At 36.9% G+C, this 22,745-nt stretch overlaps 1 protein-coding gene across 1 annotated transcript; it reads right to left on the bottom strand.

The window, feature by feature from the left end:
- Positions 1-8,502: 8,502 nt before the first annotated feature.
- Positions 8,503-10,932, bottom strand: LOC107863366 (receptor-like serine/threonine-protein kinase At4g25390). Its single transcript, XM_016709249.2, has one exon. It carries the CDS (start codon positions 10,711-10,713, stop codon positions 8,641-8,643), a length of 2,073 nt encoding a protein of 690 aa, XP_016564735.2. The 5' UTR covers positions 10,714-10,932; the 3' UTR covers positions 8,503-8,640.
- Between the last annotated feature and the right edge of the window lie 11,813 nt (positions 10,933-22,745).

The raw sequence follows: 22,745 nt of genomic DNA, 5'->3' as shown, positions 1-22,745 counted from the left end.
AGCTGAAACAGCAACAGAAAAAAAGGGGGAAGAGAAGCTTGAAGTTGCTTGCTGGAATCAAGGATCGACTAACAAGCAAACACAACCAAGCTAGGAATAAAGGAACCATTCAAGAATAAACCACTAAATCTTAACATGCTAACTACAGTTGTGCATTAGCCAAGCTATTTGCTGAAAAAGCTCAGTTTGGCAGTTGGCTCCCTTTAGCTCAAGTGCTAGTCTTATTAGACCAAGTCATAAACTTGAGCTCCCTATTGAGCTTGATTGTTGGATAAGCAGGCTTGAAGAAGCGAGACCAAGACTGTTAACTTTTACCAACTACCTTTTTACTTCTAGGTCTAAATGAAAATGACATCTAGGGTTTTGGGTACCAAATGCACTGCATAAGTGCAATTACTCCCTCGCAAGTTACACCTTCTATCCCAATCTCCAACAGAATCATTAATCTTTTCCTATCAACGACCTCATCATTCTTGTTGTCTTTTATCTAATCATTCCCCTTCCCTTTTGAGTCCTCCTCCACAAATTTTATTCTGTTCAGCTTCTTTGCCCTCTTCTCACAATACTACCATCAGCTTCTAAAGCCCCTCATTGACAGCCATAGCAGTAACGCCAGCCGGCAGCCACAAGGTTCCTTTGTTTTTTAATTGTTTACGCCAATTCTCCTGTGCTCTCTCTCTCTCTCTATCTATCTATCTCTCTATCTTTGGGTTTGGCTATTCATAGCAAATCCAGAAAAATGTCAGTCAAGCCGTTATTATCTTTACACCAATATTTCATGTGATATTGGTTCTTTGGCATGCTGGGGTATCAGTTTATGCTCAGCTCAGTTTGTACACAAGCCTAGCCAAGTTCCAAGGGCAGAGTGTCTTCAACCAAGTCAACTTCGAGCATCCATAGGCTCGTCTGCTACTCGAACAAAAGTCAAACCCCTTTGAAGCTCGGCTTAGGTCAACTGATTACACCTCCTACATGGACCAAGATGCCAAGCCTTTTACAAAATGATTGCATTTAGCTTGAAAATTATTCATGCTTATGCAGTTATGGTCTTGCCAGAAATAAATCTAGATTTAACACATTAACGATTGTGGTCCATTGGACATATATAATAGGAATTCTTTCACAGACCAATTTTGGAAGACGGGAGAACGAACAAAAAAATCAGGCAAGCAACAAGAAATAAAAATAAAAATCAATTTATCAAAAAAATGAAAAACAAAAAGAGAAGATCTATTAACAAAAAGGCCATAGATGAGAACAGGGGTATTTATATCTCCTGATGAACAAGATGAGCAACATCTCATTGATCTATTGACGCGAGCAGAGAAATGTAGACTGGAGCATATGGTTTTCTTTACCCTCTGTTTATTTGGTAAGATCCTCTTTGTTGTATAAAGTATTAACAGGCAGTACCTAATCAAAAGCAACCTACAATAGTTGGAAACACTAACTGTATATTTCTGCAAAAAATATACGACCTACAGCTAATATGATTTTGAATCAATCAAAGTTTAGCATGACTAAGTCAACCTCCGGTAAATTGGAACCAGAATTCCATCAGGTCAGGGGAACTTCATGCAGGGGATACTTCAACTCAACCCCAAAATTCAGATTGTTGATCACTACAAACTTCCTTAAGCTATAGCATGTTCTCCTTCACACAAGATGGAGGGTCAAAAGCCCTTTGAAATATTAGTATGGAAGGGACATATCTCATTTATGCTCCATCGGACGACCAAGGGTTTCTGCTAAAGAACATTTGGCTGTGCAAATACATGGAACCTCCTGAATTACCAGATACAATTTCACGGGATCATTGTCAGTCAGTCACAATCAGTAATGTCAAAAAGGCACACTTAATAGAGGAGAAGAGCAGGTTGGTCACTGCACCTCACTGCAACTGTTCAGTGAAGGCACAAGTGTGCTGAATCCTGCAGAACAACTAGCCAACCAAGTACTTCCTGGAAAAGAATGTAGGCACATGACACCCATGGATTCCCTTGAAAACAGCAGCAATAGACAATAATCATATCTGGCAAAACTATTCTCTTAGGGACCGCACTGTTACAAGGATGGCATAATAATCCCAGGATACAATATGAGATTATTATTTTCTTTTGATTTCTTTTTTGATAACCGTGGTGTCCAGCCCAGCTTTCGCGCACCTCTACTAATTCCTCAAGGTACATGCCACCTCCCACCCACCACAGTACCAGGTAACTCCGTCTACCCAGGGGGTGACAAACGGGGAAGAAATTACCTAGTGTTTTTGTCTCTGGTAGGATTTGAACCTAACATCTCATGCCTCATGGTATGGGATTATTAATATTATATCCCGCACTTGGTTGAATTTTTAATTCTAGTATAAGCAATTCCGGAATTATCTATACCACAATTGTGGTATTATTTTCATACCATGCTCGATGCGAGATAACAATCCTAGGATGACTGACCCAGGGATAAAACAACAATATGGAAAATATGCCCTTCTCAAAAACTCTTCTCCCAAAGTCCTTTAAAAGGCCAAAATTAAAATTAAAAATAAAAGTTTACCAAGTTTATCTAGTATAAAACCAGCCAACCACATGTTTAATATTATAGGTACAATATCCCATTTTTAATATAATAAACCAAACATCTACCAATAAAACTATATTCACTAAATAATCTCGTCGATATTTAATCTCCAAATTATGACCCCAGTAGTGCATGGCGGTTTCGGTTTCGGGGATCGAAATGGAGGAGTTTCTCTTTTGGATTTTGCTAGGGATTTTGGGTTGTGGGGGGTGAATCCCGAAGAGGGAGGAACATCTTATTACCTTTCGTAGTTCGGTGGCCAAGACCCAGATAGACTTTTTGCTCCTTTGAAAGGGTGATAGAGCGATTTGTAGAGACTATAAGAGAGAGGATGGTACAGTGTTGGTTGAGGATGCCCTCATTAGGAAAGGTGGCAGTCCTATTTTAATAAACTTTTGAACGACGAAGGGAACAAAGGTTTTGTGTTGGGGGACTTGGAGATATCTGAGAAGTGTCGCGATTATAGTTATAGCAGGCGCATCAAGGTTGAGGAGGTCAAGGGGGCTATTCGTAGGATGCGTCGGGGTAGGGCAACGAGACCAGATGGGATTCCGGTGGATTTTTGGAATAGCACTGGCGGGGCAGGTTTGGAGTGTTGACACGGTTGTTCAACATCATTTTAGGGCGGCGAAGATGCCTCAAGCGTAGAGGTGGAGTACGATGATACCATTGTATAAGAACAAGGGAGACATCCGGAGTTGCAACAATTATAGAGGTATCAAGTTGTTGAGTCATACTATGAAGGTTTGGGAAAGGGTAGTAGAGTTGAGGCTGAGAAGGATCGTGACTATCTCGGAGAATCAGTTCGGTTTCATGTCAGGTCACTCGATTACGGAGGCCATTCACCTTGTGAGGAGATTAGTGGAGTAGTTTCGAGAGAGGAAGGACTTGCACATGGTATTTATTGATCTTGAGAAAGCATGTGACAGAGTTCCCAGAGAGATTCTGTGTTGGTGTTTGGAGGCTAGAGAGGTGCCCATGACGTACACCAGGTCGATTCAGGACATATATGATGGCGCAAAGCCTCGTGTGAGGATAGTGGGTGGTGATTTGGAGCACTTCACGGTTTTGATAGGTTTGCACCAGGGATCGACTCTTAGCCCTTTTTTATTTGTCTTGGTGATAGATATTTTGACACGATATATTCAAGGGGAGGTTCCTTGGTGTATGTTATTTGTTGATGATGTGGTACTGATTGACGAGACTCGGAGAGGAGTTAATGATAAGTTGAAGATTTGGAGACAGACCCTTGAGTCTAAAGGATTTCAGTTGAGCAGGACCAAGACGAAGTTCTTGGAGTGTAAGTTTAGTGATGTGTCGTAGGAGGCTGACGTGGTTGTGAAGATGGACTCTCAGGCCATTCCGAAAAGGGAGAGTTTCAAGTATCTAGGGTCTATGATTCAGGGCAATGGTGAGATTGACGAGGATGTCACGCATCGTATTGGGGCAAGGTGGTTGAAATGGAGGCACGCTTCGGGAGTTTTATGTGATAAGAAGGTCACATCGAAGTTTAAAGGTAAGTTCTACAGAGTGGCAGTTCGACCGGCTATGTTGTATAGTGCGTAGTGTCGGCCAGTTAAGAACTCCCACATCCAAAAGTTGAAGGTGGCAGAGATAAGAATGTTGTGATGGATGTGTGGCCATACCAGTAAAGATGGGGTGAGGAATGAGATTATTCGGGAGAAGGTGGGGGTAGCTTCGGTGGAGGACAAAATGTGAGAAGTGTGGTTACGTTGGTTCAGTCACGTGATAAGAAGGGGCTTTGATGCTCCAGTGAGGAGGTGTGGCACACTGGCTACGGATGGTTTTAGGCAGGGTAGAGTTAGGCCGAAGAAATATTGGAGGGAGGTGATTAGGCATGATATAGAGCAGTTACAGCTTACGGAGGACATGACCCTTGATAGAAAAGTGTGGAGGACGCGGATTAGGATAGAGGGTTAGGGGGTGGGAGTGTGTCGGTTACAGTAGAGAGCGTTCTTTATTTGTGTTTGAAGTTTCTTGTTCGTGGTGTTGAGTGATGTCTATGATTTCGGATAGATAGTTTTTAGTACTGACTGGTGGTTGTAGTATTATTTTGTGGATAGCGGTGTTAGTTTATTTTGCATACTGTACTAGTCTATACGCGTTTATGTTTTGTGATTGCTATACTGTTATCGGTCGTAAGTCGGGGGTCTATCGGAAATAGCCTCTCTACTTCACCTCAGGTAGTGGTACGATCTGCGTACACTCTACCCTCCCTAGACCCCACTATGTGGGAATACACTTGGTATGTTGCTGTTGTTGATTATGACCCCAGTACAAACCTGTTCACAAACCAAATGATCCCTTACAGTATATTACAAATGTAGTATAAGAAACCAATAACTAGATATGGATTTCAAAGTGAAACCTATGTCTGGAACCTAAGATGGTTTTCTGAACTTGATTAACATGGTTTTTCTTTTCTTTTTTCTGATGAAGAAAGGATTAATATCGTTTTTAGTTTCTTTTTTCAGATGAAGTAGAGTATAGGGAGACTGGTGGAACAGTACAGGGAAAGGAAGAGAGATCTGCACATGGTGTTTATCGACTTGGAGAAGGCGTACGATAAAGTCCTTAGGGAGGTGCTTTGGAGATGCTTGGAGGTGAGTGGGGTACCGATGGCGTATATTAGAGCAATCAAGGACATGTATAATGGAGCCACGACTCAAGTGAGGACGGCGGGAAGAGATTCGGAGCATTTCCTTGTTTTGACGGGGTTGCACCAGGGTTCCACTCTTAGCCCGTTTTTGTTTGCTCTGGTGATAGATGTGTTGTCGCGGCGTATTCAAGGAGAGGTGCCTTGGTGTATGCTTTTTTTCAGATGATGTAGTTTTGATTGATAAGACGCGGGGGGATATTAAATTAGAGCTATGGAGACAGACCCTTGAGTCTAAAGGGTTCAGGTTGAGCAGGAGCAAGACAAAATATTTGGAATACAAGTTTAATGGCGTGAGGCAGGAAGACGAGGTGGTAGTAAGGCTGGATTCCCAGACGGTGTGTAAGAGGGATAGTTTCAAGTATCTGGGGTCCATGATTCAGGGAAATGGTGAGATTGACGAGGATGTCTCCCACCGCATTGGGGCAGGATGGATCAAGTGGAAGCTCGCCTCGGGGGTGTTGTGTGATAGGAAGGTGTCGCCCAAGCTTAAAGGCAAATTCTACAGGGTGGCAGTCCGTCCAGCCATGTTGTATGGAGCGGAATGCTGGCTAGTCAAAAACTCTCACATTCAAAAATTAAATGTGGTGGAAATGCGGATGTTGCGTTGGATGTGTGGGCTTAATAGGGGTGATAGAGTTCGAAATGAGACTATTCGGGAGAAGGTTGGAGTGGCTTCGGTGGAGGACAAGATGCAGGAAGTCCGATTGAGATGGTCCGGGCATGTGATGAGGAGAGGCACGAATGCCCCGGTTCGTAGGTGTGAGAAGCTTGCGTTGGATGGTTTCATACGGGGTAGGGGTAGGCCAAAGAAATACTGGAGAGAGGTGATCAGGCGGGACATGGAGCAGTTACAGCTCACTGAGGACATGACTTTAGATAGGAAGATCTGGAGGACGCGAATTAGGATAGAAGGCTAGTGACAGTTTGAGTCGTGGGGTAGGACATTACTTGGTAGATGTATTATTCTTGCTAGGACACTTTGTTGCATGCCTTATTACGAATGTGGTTACTCTTCTTTGTTTATTATTCCTTGTGGGTGTCGTATTTATGTCTTGACATCTTGTTCCATGCTTTATTAAGTATTTGTTTATTACTCCTTGCCTTGAGCCGGGGGTCTATCGAAAACAGCCTTTCTACTTCTCCTGAAGTAGTGGTATGGACTGCGTACATCTTACCCCCCCAGACCCCACTAGGTGGGAATACACTGGGTTTGTTGTTGTTTTCAGATGAAGTAGGGATTAACATAGTTTTCCATCCATATATTTTACTTCATTGTGAAGGTTTCTGTTCATCTACCCATTTACACTGTTATTTGGTGTATTATTTTCTTTGTTCTGTATAGTAAGTGCAGCATAACTGTTACTTCGTTATGGGTTTTTCCTTACAGAAGTGTGCGCTTTAGCTGCACTGTATGCTCCAAACCCTAGCAAACCTTGGTGTTTTCTACAATTTTCACCTTTGACAACAATGGTTGCAACGACAAACCAGGATTTTGAAGTCCTCAACAGAACATCTAAGGGTTAATGCTTACAAGACAACCATGGTAAAAGACAAAAGAAAAATTGCATCCTCTATATTTCATCTAGCACTTAAAGCTTGCACATTGAATTTCTTGAAAAATGACTCTCGGTACTTGCAATATACCACAGGATAAGTCCTCAAAATGAAGAATGTAATGCTTGACATACCCAATGTAATACCACAAAGTGGGTCTGGGAGGATAAGTGTACGCAGACCTTAACCCTATCTTGGAGGTAGATAGGTTGTTTCCGATAGACCCTCAGCTCAAGGAATGTAATGCTTGTACAATGCCATTATGCGCTTAATTATCAGCTACAAAGTTCAGTGTGGGGGGAGCAAATGAAACTAGAAAAAACTCCTTTAAAAGGGACTGATGATAGATGGCTTGAGCAATGCCTAGAAATGTGCAGCCTAACAACATTATACTAACTATTCCAAGTTCAAGAATATGAGAGCACCTTGTGCTAATGGACTAGCAGCTATGTAAGCAGATAACTACCAAGTAGTCAGATATACTGCTTAAAAAGGAAGTACACAACAAGGAAAGGGGAGGAGAACCTGCAAATAAGGGTGTGTTCCAAGCAGATCTAGAAATCAAGCTAAGTTGGGTTCATCTTCTTAGATCATCCAAGTAGATGCTGGTTTTTAGACAACTTAAATTTTACTTCCAAAAGAAATTCCCGCTCAAAATTCAATTACTTCGAAACTCACTACTCTAAACCTTCCCTTCCACAGGTAAGTTGATATAAGCAGTACCGCTGTGCTGAAATACATTCTTAATAAGGAACATAAATGGTCCTCTGGCCCCTGTCCTCTCTAGAAGTAATTGCAATCTATGTCGGAATAAGGAAAATGCTTCTTATTCCCAGTGTCCTCCATTGGACAATAATTTTCTTGTGGTTTGCAACAGCTGAATGGTAATGTTGCTGAAGCATTTAGCACAGCAAGCATTTAGCTAATCTAAGAAAAAATTGTCTGCTATCAAGGTTCAGAATATGTTGACTAGCAGAAGCACTTTACATTAGTTGTACTCAATGGATTCTTAAATCTAAGTACAAAGCTGAGTGTCAAGGACAATGAGACTCAATCTGCAAGTCCATATATGGACGACGGTAAGGATCCAAATCAAACAGTTTAATTAGGCAGCAACACTAGATAATTTCAAAAATGGGCAGCAGAAATTTCTCAAATAACCCACATAGGGTGATTTGCATATGCAACAAATTTACATGTGAAAGAGTTGAAACATAAAAAAGCATAAACATGCTGCTATAATCTTGGAGAAAAGCATATCTGAATGCAGATACATACCTCCACCATACAAGCATCATCCCCATCACGAGCAAAATAGATTTGATATCTCCCATTTTAACCATGAAGGACTAAGGGGTGCACACTTTGTCACTCCTCCTTCACATTTATTTAATTCATTTTTCATTTTTAGGGAGGGAGTAAGGGGTTTTAGGGAGGGAGTAAGGGGCCGGTGTGCAGCCAAAGCAGTTATAGTAATAGATATTCACAGTCCAAGATAGTTGTTCAAAAGAAAGGACAATACACAAAGGAAAAGAAAGGGATGTTAGCAGCCAATGTTTGGTAATAGCTATCAACTGTCCAAAATAATGGCCCATAAGCAGCAGCCTGGACACAAAACTCATCCAATTGTTACTTAGTTTGCAGAAGGAAAAAGAATCACAGACTCCAACATAAAATTAAAACAATAAGCAGAACATGTAACATAAAATCCATTAAAAATGTTAATTCTTTGTTTCCTTCTCTTCTTTACATCATAAGTCATCCACATAAACAAGAAATTGCAACAACATAAACTTCTGTTTTGTACAGAATTGAAACCTGATTTAAGCTCACCGGACCCTCTTGTGGGACTTGAATGGGAACCGGGAGGGGGGTGAGGGTGAAAGCTCAACTGGTAACTGGGGAGCTTCTAAATCCCCAGAAAGCATCCCCACTACTTCTTTCATTGATGGTCGGCAGGCAGGTGACTTCTGTAGGCAGAGCAAGGCAACAGTGATGCAGAGTAATGCTTGTTCTTTGTCTAATGATTCAACAGACTGGTCAACCAGGTCAAGGAGCTTCCCTGCTCGGGCAAGGTGACGTGCCCAAGAGAGAAGATTAGCACGCTGGAATTCGGACATGGGTGATCCTGTCACCTGAAGTGGCCTGCGCCCAGCAATAAGAACTAACAAAAGCACTCCATAGCTATAAACATCACACTTTTCAGATAGATCCCCACAGCTACCATATTCTGGTGCAACATAACATACAGTTCCTCTCATGCTTGGTGTGCTACTAATGCCACCACTTTTAGGTATCTCCCCACTAGCAGAATCATAACTGTTCTTACGAGCTCTCCGAAGCTCACTACTAAATCCATCCAACCACCAATCCATGCTACTTTTACTGCTCCTGCTCCTGCTCCTTTTCTTCTTCTTAGCACTATACAATTCATCATCCCTCGGCCACCAAGACTCACTATGACAATCATCACTAACTGAACCTATTCCACCCTGTTGCTTCTTCTTTTTCTTTTTCTTCCTAGCAAGCTCCTCACAATACTCCTCCTTCCACCACTCCCTTGCAGGTCTCCTCTTCTCCTTCTTCACATTTTTTTCATCATCTAAAGAAACCCACCAATCTAATCGCTTCCTATGTTTCTTCTTTTCTGTTTTTCCTACTGGTCCTGAACTCGACGAAGCCCCAATCCACTCCGTCTTCGGCCTCTCCTTCTTGATCTCATTTCCAATCCATTCCATTACATAATCTTTCACCACTCCTGAATCTGTCCCACCAGTATCTTGCTTCCACCACCAGTCTTTCCCTGTAATACTCCTCTTCTTCTTCACCCCACTCTTCTTATGACCAATTTCAATCCCACTGTCTATACTTGACCGATCAAAATTACCCTCGGAAAGACTCGTTTTTTCTAGACCCTCAGATGGAGACGCCATAGCTGCCACCGTTCTTGGAGATACCACAGGGGCCTCAGGTGACAATTCCACCCCAGTAACAACCGTCTCCGGCGACGCCTCGAGTTTAACAAAACTCTCCGGCGACTGCTCAACTCCTCTGTGAAACTCATCTACACCATTAACAGTAATCACACTCTCTGTATCCTCAGCCACCGACCCATTATCCTCAGTCCCCAGTCCTCCCAAAGGACTCTCCTTTCTCACTTCAATCTCAACGTGATCCTCTACTTTCAACCTTGCCAATCCAAAATCACCGATCTTTGCATTGAAATTATCATCCAATAGAATATTACTAGGCTTTATATCACCGTGAATCGTTGGTGGGTCACAATAATGATGCAAATACTCTAACCCTTTAGCTATATCAATAGCAATCGACAATCTCTTTTTCCAATCCTTCAATTCACTACACTTGCGATGCAAAAGACAGTCCTGTAAACTCCGGTTAACCAAAAGCTCATAAACCAGCAACATACGACGGCCTCTTTTGTCAGACGAGAAACCGATAGTTGACACAATATATTTCGAATCGATTTTTCCAGCGAAAAATAGCTCGTTTTGGAATTCACGCTCGCCTTGTAAGGACCCTGAGTCCATAACTTTAACGGCAACAGAGACATTGGAGTTGGAACTCGGGCTTTTGACAGTTCCTCTGTAGACTGGCCCAAACCCGCCTTGGCCTAACCGAAGCAATGGAGAGAAGTTAGAAGTAGCGCGGCGTAGTGAGTTGTATGAGAATCGATGGGGAGGTTTTGACTCGGAATCGGAAGAGGGTACGGTTCTCTTCAGGCTGATTTTCCGGAAGCAGAAAGTGAAGAGAATAAGGAGGGAGGCGGCAGCGGCTATTCCTCCGGCAAGTGGTGGCAATAGATTGTGGCTCTGACGGTGAACAGCCGGCGACAGCTGCAGCGGTGGCGGTGGTAGTGAACGCAGTTCACGAGATGGCATGGTGAAAAGAGAAAACGGAAATTACAGAAATGATGGATTTGTGCAAGTGAGAAAACTACATAGAGTTATGGTTGCCTAAATTGGATCGGAGATTTTCTTCTTTTACAACCTTTAAAGATGTTGAACTGGGACTGCTTTTTGCTTGCAGAGGTATATGGCTTTTTGTGCATATCTTTATTTTGTTTTTATTTATTTTGCTTTTCTCCTATTCGACTTCACAAATCACAATATTATTATGCATACAGATGTATAAGTCTCTGCTTGTGGTCCCTTTTTAGTCAAAGCCCCCACCTGTTCTTTTTTTTTTTCCCCCCTTTTCAAAAAAAAAAAAAAAAACTTATATAAATCTCAACCTAATTACTTTCTATTTCTAACTTTTTTTCAAAATTATTAAAAATCTCTAATTTATTTATACATCACTTAATTTTGCACAAATACATCACTTAACTTTACAAATACATTATTTCCTTTAATGGTGTAGATGAGCTTATAAGTAAAATTAGGATTTATATAATTATTTAAAAAAATTAAAATTTTAAATAGTTATGGTAAATTAAGTTGTCTGCTGTTATTTTACCTTTTTCCTTTCGCATCTTATACTCTCTTCAAATCCTCTTTCTGATTTAATATTTATCATTTTAAAAAAATCAAGACATCGTTAATTATTTATTTTCACTTTTTACACCTTAATTATAAATATAGAGATATTAAAATGTATGCAAAAATAAATGTTAAATTGAGAGGAATACAACAACAATAATATATTCAGTATATTTTCATAAAGTGGGGTTTGAAAAGGATGACGTGTACGCAGTTCATATCACTAATTCAAATGAAGTAGAGAGAATGTTTTCGAGATCCTGGCTCGAAACAGATAACAATATAACAAATAAAAAACAACAAAATGAGATAACACACTGTTAAATAATAAAAGAAACAAAACACTGATAAACTAATACCATAAAATATCTATTCAAGATTACAAATATCAACACTACGAACAAGAAACTACATGCACAAACACAAATAAAGCACTCCTCCCTATTATTACGGATGCACTCATACCCACTAACCATCTACCCTAATTCGCGTCCTCAGCACATTTCTATCAAGGGTCATGTCCTTTGTAAGTTATAACTGTTCCATATTATGCCTACAGGGGCACCTCATGAAAGTTCGTAGACTAAAGCAAAAAAATTAATTTGAGGCCTTAAGAATTAAATAAAAATTTAATATGATTTGTTTTGAAGTTTATCTTTTTAGATTTTTGTGTGACTAATTCTTATATAGTTAGTTCTAATAATTATTTTTCAATTGATAATATAATTAATCGTTGAGATATATAGATTCTAACAAACAATTATACACAAAATACAGCTATAAAATGAAAATATTTAAAATAGCTTTGATGAAAAATTAGATGAGTTTAGATTTAAGAAGTTGAAAACTTAATATCAAAATGTAACCATTTGCAGCATAATTGTTGAAACATTTGAAATGTGAGCAAAACATAAAAAGAACACCAAATATCTTAATTCAATCGCATCCTTTACCTATTATATCTTACTGGACCTTATATTATACAATTCTTATATCTTACTGAAAATTATATCAAACATTTTATATTTAAGTTATATATATAGCTTAACTAATACTTGAATTCGAATAAATTAAAAAAAAGGAGAAAAAAAAGTAAAAATTGAGTTAGAGGGCGTATGAGAAAAGTGAAAGAAAAATATAAGGCCTTTGAAAACAAATCACTGAGTAAGGAACGAAAGTTTAAAAATGGTAAACAAGTAATTTGACGTAAAAGCAAAAGATAAGTATTTACATTCAACCTTTTCCATTTAAAGTACAAACAGCCACGTCAATTACTATCAAAATATTACCTTACCCTTTTTTATAAAAAAAACGTGTTCTACATTTTTACTTCAAAATTTTTAATATATTTAAAAATGAAAACTAATCTCCTACAATTTTAACCTCAAAGTTTACCAGGTAATACCCAAAATTGGGCCCCTAGAAATTTTGAGCCTAAAGTGGTTGCTTCATCCGCCTTTACCCTATGGCCGGCCCTGTATGCCTAATTACTTCCCTCTTAAGATTTTTCAGTCTATCTCTATTCTATTTAAAATCATTCATAGTCAGCCTCTCAGACCTCTATACCAAAGCATATGCGTGCCTCCTCATCGCATGTCTGAACCATCGCAACTACTTTTTCACATCTTATCTTCCACCGATGTCACTTTCACCTTCTCTCAAATGACCTTATTTCTAATCCTATCAATCTTGGTAAGTCCACATATCCATCTCAACATCCTTATCTGAGCCACTTTAAGTTTTTGTACGTGAGAGTTCTTAACAAGCCAACACTCCACTCCATACAATATAGTCAGTCGGACTATCATTCTGTAGAACTTATCGTTAAGTTTAGGAGGCACCTTCTTATCATACAAGACTCCTGAATCAAGCCTCCACTTCAAGCACCCTGCACCAATTCGGTGCATAACATTCTCGTCAATCTCTCTATTTCCTTGATAAAATTCAAGAGGAGGCGAATTAAAAATTTCTGTGAGTCAGCTGTTGAGTCTTTTCAGTTGACTTGCCTGTAAATCAGTATATTTCACAAATCAGATTAGATTTAAGTAAACAAATAAGTAAACAAACAAATGGAAATAAAAACACAAAAATTTATCCTGATTTGGAACACCAATGTGGTGTTTGCTTCCAGTCCTCTTGGGTTTCAAAATTTCGTTAGATCTTTCAAAATCAGGCTCGAGTACAATGATGATAAACAAGTTTTGAAGACTTATTTTGTTCTTCAGATCTTGTGACACAGCCTCAATTTGTATTACAAAGTTGACTCGATCCTATTCTTTGTATGACAATTGTAGACTAAGAAGTACAAAGCCTTGTGAGACTAAGATTGAGACACCTTAAGATTCTTTCTTGAAGTTGCATAGCATCTTCTGTCCTTCGATTTGGCTTTTATAGTCTTCTGCTGCATCTGCTTCTTTTCTTCATAAGGAAACCCAAGGGATTTCTTCTCAATCAAGGATCTGAGTTAATTCCTTGATTGAGAGAGTTTGCACCTTATGGTATGTCCATATCAGATATGTTCATATTTGGTGTGACCTTCTTTTCTCACAGCCATATATGTCCATATCAGATATGTCCATGTAGAGGGTGTGATCTCCTTTCCTTTAGTCTTGCTGTGAAGTATTAATCATCTTTTGATTGCCTTATCCAGCGAGATCTTTATTGATGTGGTTTTTGTTGTCTTGTCCAGCGAGAGCCTTAATTGATGTGGCTCCATATTTAGCAACGTCCTTTTTGAGAGGAGATTCTTTGCCTTTATGCAAAATATCCTTCCATCATTAGAGATCTTCCATATCCTGCAATATTCATTTATTAGTTTGTTATTATTAAAACATAAAACGTAAACATATGGGGCTAACAATCTCTCCCTTTTTGATAATGACAAGCAAGCATTAAACATAAGTTGAATTCTCTGTCAAAGTAGTTTGCTTGCTCCCTTTTCTTTCTGTCTTTATGCATTCATTTGACTTCTATATTATGATAGCTGACTAGCTCCCCCTGTCTTGTTAACCAGCTGATGTGATCTTTTTCTCATTTTTTTGACATAATAAAAAAGACTAAAAGAAAGCAACGCAGAGCAGGCACAAATGACACAAACATATGCATAAAGCAGAGATATGCAGAATGAAAATTTAAAAGTATCAAAAGCAAAGTGTCAGGACAGGAGTATAAGACATTACCTTACACCCCAAAATATGGAAAGGGACAGACCTCTTTTGAATAAGAGTTCTATCGTTTGGCCAGGAAATAGGTTAAGGTATTGTGCATATTGGGGCAAAAATGACCATAGGATTTTTCAACACTTTTGGTGAAATTGGAGTACGAGTTCTGGATGGAAATTGCGAGCTCATTAGAGAAGGAGAAAGTTTCGTATTTGATGGAGTCAACTTGTGAAAACATTCTGTTGAAAATCTTGACTCCTTCTTGTTTGAAACCATCAAGGGAGGGTCGAACTTTGCCAACATCGGAACTAGTCTCTTTGCTCAGCTGAATCAGTTTAGCAGTCGACTCCTGAATGTTGACTATCCCTTCCTCAATAGCGGTGAGACTGCTTTTAAGCTCCTCAATTTCATTAGCTCAACAGACCATAGGGCTAGTTACAGACTTGCTTATCTTGGGTGTATCAGGCCGAGATTTGACAGACTCCTTTCTACACCATTCATTATCAAGCAGAACATATCCCATGCTTGTAAAGGTTTTGGAATCATATGTGGTAGAGACTTCCACCATTGAATAGGCGGAAAGATCAATTCCATAGTGAAGTAGAATTCTGGTGATGAGCAATCCATAGGGCAAGTTGGCTGAGTTTTGAGAGTCAGTTGCACTTTCTAATATGTACTAGTGGATCTAGATACCCCATTTGATTTTGTACCTCTTAATCAGATAGTACAGAACAAACACATCTCTTCATGTGACATTACTAAGAGATCTCTTTTGAGGAATCAAGGTAGTTGCAATGATGTGCGCCAAAATTCTATTTTGAAAATTGAGGGACAGAGGACGAAAGGAAGGGCTACTTGTGTCGGGGTCTGAGACAGCCTTCTTGGCTTCTTCAAAACTGACTTTAAAAATTTTGGGTTAGGTGCCGTTCATGAGAGAAATGACACCAGAGAACTTAGTGTCAAGAACTTTCTCAAATAGAAAATCATTGAGATTAATACGAGTACATAGTGCCGGGGTTTCCAATTCGTCATTGTCTGTGGACAGGCGAAGGTTAGCATAGAACATACGAATGGGGTCTTTGAACACTTCTAATCCATAGAAGCAAAAACCATAGACAGATTATGGGCCTTGAAAACGGGACTGACGTTGCAATGAAACTCTTTTAGGTGAGAGATGTTGATGATTCGTCAAAGTGCAATAGAGCAGTTTCTGAAGGTGAGGAATTTCTCCTTATAAGTGCAATTCCAGAACTTATGCAATTCCTCTGGAGGTAGAGAATCCAGAGAAGAGGGACGTTATTTTTTAGTGGAGGACACAGGGCTTGAAGCAGAGCGCTTCTTGGAGATAGTTGACTGGAGTGAATAAGAAGAGGCTTCATCAGAGGATTTGGAGAGAAGAGCGGGTTCAAAAATATTGGAAATAAGGTCAAGAGAGGTTTTAGAGATATAATCCATGGAGCTAGTTCGAGTTATTGCGAGGGAGAAGAGAGGTAGATGAGTATAAAAAACGAGAAAGAAAATAAAAGGACGAGAGATGAAAGAGGGTACAGTGAACTAGGGTGATGATTGAGACAAAGAGGTGGAGAAGTTTTGGGAAGTGAAAAGGCTGAGAGATGGTTATTATGAAGGAAGAGAAAAAGATGGTGTGAAGGGGTGAATTTGAAAGGAAAAGACGGGAATCAGAGGGTGTAAGAAGAAGCAAAATATATTATGGATTTTAATCACCAAAAATAAAGGATTTTAAACACCAAAAATAAAAGATTTGAAATAATCAAAATCTTTCCTCAAGTAAAGGTTTTGTAAGAATATCTGCAAGTTGATTTTCGGAGGCAACAAATTGAAGAGAAAAATCACCATTTTCTACATGATCACGAATAAAATGATTCTTAATGTTCATGTGCTTAGCTCTAGAATAATGCACCGTATATTTTGATAGACTAATAGCACTAGTATGATCACACATGATGGAAACAGATTCAAAAGATAAGTTAAAATCAAGTAGTTGATGCATAATTCATAAAATTTGAGTACCAGAACTTTCAACGACTATGTATTCAGCTTCAGTTATTGATAGAGCAACTGACGTTTGTTTCTTGCTGTACCATGAAATTAAGACCTCACCAAGAATTTAACACATTCCGCTAGCATTTTTCTATCATTTTTATCACTTACAAAGTTAGCGTCTGAATATCCAATCAAATCAAAGTGAGAAGAGCAGGGATACCATAGTCCAGTATCCTAGGTTCCAATGAGATATAGGATGATTCTTTTGATGACAGTCAGGCGTGCATCTTTGGGAGCCGACTGAAACCTTACACACTTATATACACTGAACATAATGTTTGGTCGACTAGCGGTCAAGTAGAGTAGTGAACCTATCATTCCCCTGTATGTCTTTTTATCCACATCTTTTCCAAATGAGTTTGAATTAAGACTTGTGGATGGACTCATGGGAGTTCCATAGGCCTTTCTTTTCTCCAAGTCAAACTTTTTGATGAGTTCCTTTGTATATTTGGCTTGACTAATGAATACATTTGGGTGTTTACTTGATTTGTAATCCTAAAAAAATGTGAGTTCTCCCATGAAGCTCATTTCAGATTCTCCTTTCATCAGATTAACAAAGTTCTCACATAGGGATATGTTAGGACTACCAAAGATGATATCATCAATGTAAATTTGCACAATGAGAAGATTCGATTCAGGCTTTTGTATGAACAGAGTTGTATCAATTTTGCCTTTTTGGAAATTATTTTTTAGCAAAAAAGTACTCAACCTCTCATACCAAGACTTTGAATCTTGTTTGAGATCGTAAAGTGCTTTTGATAATTTAAAAATATGATTTGGATAAGATGTATTTTCAAAATCGGGGGTTATTTTACAAAGATTTCTTCATGAATAAATCCATTTAAAAAGGTAATTGCGACGTCCATTTGATACAACATAAAATATTTGTAAGCAACAAAAGATAACAAAATACGAGTTGATTCTAACCATTCTACGGGAGCAAAGGTTTCATCATACTCAATACCTTCTTGTTGGGAGTAGCCTTGAGCTATAAGTCTAACTTTATTTCTGATAATCTTACCTTCCTCATTTAATTTGTTTCTGTAGACCCATCTAGTTTTAATTACTGAGCAGTTCTTGGGTCTTTCAACTAGAGTCCAGACTTGACTTCGTTCCAATTGATCCAATTCTTCTTTCATGGCCTCGATCTAGAATTCATCTTTGAGGGCCTCATTGGTTTTCTTTGGTTCTATTTGAGATACAAGGGCAACAAACGTTTGCTTTCTCAAGGAGGCTCTTGTCTACATTCTATCATCTGGATTTCCAATGATAAACTCGGTTGGATAGATAGAATTATGTTTCTATTCACTTGGAACACTTGGTTTGATTGTTTTCTCTGTGGGAGTCAACTTTAAAAGAGGTATAGTCGACTCGTCTTGTGATGGCTCGGGAGTTATGCTACCATTGGCTCCAAATTATAGATCACTCACCTGTTCTTCATCAATACTTAAGCTTATAGAAGAGTGATTAGTTTCATCAAATATGATATGCATAGATTCTTCAACACATAAAGTTCTTTTATTGTAAGACTTGTAAGAACAACTAGTGGGAAAATACCCAGGAAAAATATCTTCGTCACTTTGTGGATCGTATTTTCCTAAGTTATTCTTACTATTGTTGTGGATAAAGCATTTGCATCCAAAAGGATAAAAGTAACTAATATTTGGCTTCTTCCCTCTCCACAGCTCATAAGGTATTTTCTTTAGAATGGGTCTGATCAGGCATATGTTGATGATATGACATGCTATGCTTACTGCCTCTGCCCAAAAGTGATCTGGAAGATTGTGTTCCAGCAGCATGATCCTAGCAGTTTCTTGGAGAGACCGATTCTTCTACTCCACCACACCATTTTGTTGAGGAGACCGGGGTGATGAGAAGTTCTGAGAGTATCCGTTCTAAGCACGGTATTTCTCAAAGGCCTTATTTTTAAATTCCCCTCCATGATCACTGTGAACATAGGTGATGAAGTATCCAACTTCTCTCTGTACTTTTATGTTTATCGATAAGAGAAATATCTCTTTTATCATGTTTAATGGAGCAACTTTCAACTTTGAAGGAGACTCCAAATCCCGTGTCACATAGTTGGTTGATGCTTAGTAGATTATGTTTGAGTCTATCTATGAGATATATTTCAATAAGTTCACATGAGGAGTTGAGTTTTCTGAGCCAACTTCGATGACGTCACCCTTAGCATTATCACTGAATCTGACTGATCCCCCTTCTATTTTCTTTAGAGAGCAAAAATATTTCTTTCCTTCTGGTCATATGTCTGGAACATCCGCTATCAATGACCAGCATCCCCTTTTTATAGTTTTTGCGGACGTGTTCATGAAAAATAGAAGAAGTAATTTTGTTTAAGTACCCAAGAGGTCTTGGGTCCTTGGGGTTAGAGGTACTTCCTTTAGGCCTCCACACCCATATGTCTTTAGACTTTTGCCTACAGTTGTGTGATTTGTGCCTTTCTGTCCACAGGTATAGCAGGTTGGCTCTTGAAAAGAAAAGGAGTTTTTAGTCGATTCAAACGATCTTGAAAAGGGACCTGAGATTGTTTTAAAGGAATTTGATCTTACAGAACTATGAATTGGTGATTTTCCAATACCATGTAATTTTATTTTTACGTCATCGAGTTCCTATTCAAGTAAGTCAATTTCAATTTGACATGCTTCAAGTTCAACTTGACAATTTCATCATTTTTCTTCACGTTTTTGTTTTGACCGAGCTTCCCAAGTTTTATTTTCCTAAGCCATTTTATTGTACTCATCAATAATCTTTTGGAAGTCATCAGTAATCATATCTATATTGATTTCAAGAATTTACGACAGTTGTAGGGTCTTACCTCACTTGTTTCACCTTTTGCCATGAAGCACATGTTGGCTGCTTCTATTTCTTTTTCAGTTTAATCTTTATCACTCCAAGATCTATTTTTTTTGTTCTTTCTGGACGATCTTCTTCTTAATTCTGGACAATTTTATTTAAAATGGTCTGGCCTTCCACAATGATAGCAGCGATCATCGTTTCTAGTGGAATCATTGGTTCTGACTCCTTGGGATCTTTGTTGTCTATGTTTCATGATTTGCCTTGCTCCTTGATTTATGAGGGTTATTCCTTCGCTATTGGCTTCTTCCAGAAAATCCTCCTCTTTAGTTGGTGCGGCATTGAGGGCTACTGGTTTCTTCTTTTCCTCCTTGTTGTACCTGTTGATATAGTTTCATTTATATGCAATGAGATTACCTCGTAATTCATCACATGCCATGTTGTGAAGGTCTTCGTCTTCCAGAATGGCAGCTTTAGTTTCCCAAACTTTCAGGAAACTTCTAACCAGCTTCTGGACTTGCACTCCCACGAATTACCTCAATTTTTTTCAGAAAAGGTTGACGAAATACAAACTTGCTTAATAATCCAATTGATTTTTCTTGGAAAATATGGATATTCAAACTCTTATTTACAATTACAATCACTTTGACTTGAAATGGAAAAGGAATTGAACATCAAAAAGCATGTAAAAAGAATATTTATTTGTTTTCAACAGAAAATATTATATATGTTGGTATTTCCTTCATTCATTTTTATTTATTCGGATTTGGAGTTAATTCTTCAAATCATCACTCAACTTAAGATGTATTTCACCAAAGTAATTTTTGAATTCTTTTGGACAATATTATCACTGAACTACACATATATATATCCAACAGGATGAAAACTAAAGAAAAAAAAAATTTAACGAAATTTTATTCATTTATATTTTAAGCTAAGTTTTAGATCAAAATACATTAATTATATAAACTTTATTTAATCCATTTTAAATGTGTCTTTAATATATTTATGTAATTAGAGCAATATGATGGTGCAATCTTTCATTAAAAAGTGATACATCTTTTATTTTTAACGAAAATTTATATATTTATCATTTAATTTTTTTTAATTTAAAATTCAGTCTAATTATAGAATTTATTGTACAAATGTACAAAGATGAATAGTGATTATGCATCATCAATATTAATTTTTTAGTTAATATTTATTTTCTGTTAAGAGGAATTTCTTAAATACTCAATCTTTTTAATTGCAAACTTGAGATTAGTATATAGGAGAAAAAAAAAGGGAAGATGGTATGACTTTTTATGAAAATATTATTTTAGATCGCACCCCAATTTTGCTCTAATTGAAGAAATTTAATTCATTTTTGTAATAATTATTTAAAATAGGTTAAATAAATATTATATAAATAATGTATATTTGATCCAAAAATAAAGGTTAAAATATATACGAATAAATTTTTGTTAAAAGTTCTAACTTTTTTGTTATTTTTTATCTTTTGAAAATATATTTGTGGTTCAATGACAATATTGTCCAAAAAAGTTACAAAGTTACTTTAGTGAGATGTTCCTACAAGTTGAACAATAATATTGTCCTAAAAAATTCAAAAGTTACTTTACTGGAATACTTTTATGAGTTGAGTGACAATCTGAGGAATTAACTCTTCGAATTTAACTTCAACACACGTTTAAAAAATGATTAATAAAATGATAAGTATGGAGTATATCTTATTCGAAAATAATAAATTCAATGTATTGAAAAATAAATAATAATTGCTAATAAGAGTAAAATATGTATAAATGAAAAATTGTCTTTTAATTTTTAAACTAACAATCCAAAAAATATATATAATTTTAGTATGTTAAACAAGTAAAAATGGACTAACGAGCCATATCAATATATATATAAAGGAGAATTTTAGTCAATCCTATGTGGCGTATCTTAGAGGTCTCTAATGCTATTTATCTTTTTTGTGATTTTTTTGAACTTTTTTTTTTCTTTTTTCAATTAATGAATCAATTTTCTTAATAATCAAAATGAATGGATCAATTACTACTTCTTCATTTATTTTTATTCTTTAATATAAAAATTTAATATTTCTTTACCATTACTCTCATGACCTTTGATGTTCATAACTCCTAAATTATAGTAATAGTTATGTTCATGATATCTTTGATACTCCAATTGTTGTCTTATAAATAGAAGTATTGTAAGTCTTCTTTCCTCCATCATCAAAATTAAGGATATTTCATTCACTATATATTTTTTGAACTTTCACATATTCTTTTAAAAAAAATCATTTGAATACCTTCTAAAATGTCCTCCTTATTGTTTTCTTTTGGGTATGCTATTGCTTCTTCTTCTTCTACATGTATTGTTCCTTTGACTTTTTAATTGATTTGCTAAACTCATATATGAGATTACATTAAATTTGTTGTTATTGTTATCTTATATTGTTTGTAACTTTTAAGTAAGAACATGTATAGTTTAAATCTATTTTCTTATAATATTTTTATAATATATTAATTTTTGTGATGTATTATTTTTTACAGGGATAAGAAGAAGATCAAATAGTGAACGAATGAAGTAAAGATGAAATGATGACTATGTAAAGATTTGAGGAGAAGGACATAAGAACCACTTGAGATGAATGCCTTATTTTTTAAAATAATATATATTCTTTTTGCTTTCTCTAAATAGTTTAGATTACTACATAATTTGTTTACTTTTATTTGTCATTATACTAAAACTAGATAGAAGAAATATAGATAAGATGATGTGGCCTTACTTTTTTTATTTTTTTTACATAATCTACCAAATAAATAGATTATTAAAAATTTCATAAAATAAATCAAAATCATCCTTAAAATAGATCTTTTGCAATAGAACTCAATTCACCATTTGCTTGAGACAATCCACATAAGAGAAATTAATGTAACATAATCTTAATGATAATTAATTTCTTTTTATGTATTATGTAGTTGTAACTGTAAAATTAATATCAATGAGAAAAATGGAAAAAAAAAAGTGAAGGCAATAAATAATAAATAATAGTAATGAATGACTAGAGTAGTAACGAAAAAGAGAAATGACCTCCTTTTATTTTTTCTCTTTTATATGACTATAGTTGTACACACGTATTTCATTATGTTAAGTTGTAATTAGAATTTGTCAATTTTTATTGTGATACTTTTTTCTCTTATTTCTTAAAATTATATTTAGAAACGTAATGACGACAAGAATAGGATGATAGATAACACAAAATAGAATGTTGAAAAAGAGAAATGACCTTCTTTTATTTTTTGCTTTCTTTCATAACTATAGTTGTACACACATATTTCATTATGTTAAGTTGTGATTAGATTTTATAAATTTTTATTGTGATATTTTTGC

This window comes from Capsicum annuum, chromosome 3 (genome assembly GCF_002878395.1).
Source record: "Capsicum annuum cultivar UCD-10X-F1 chromosome 3, UCD10Xv1.1, whole genome shotgun sequence".
NCBI lineage: Eukaryota > Viridiplantae > Streptophyta > Magnoliopsida > Solanales > Solanaceae > Capsicum > Capsicum annuum.
Note: the sequence above shows the minus strand (reverse complement) of the source record. Positions and strands in the feature narration are given on the sequence as shown.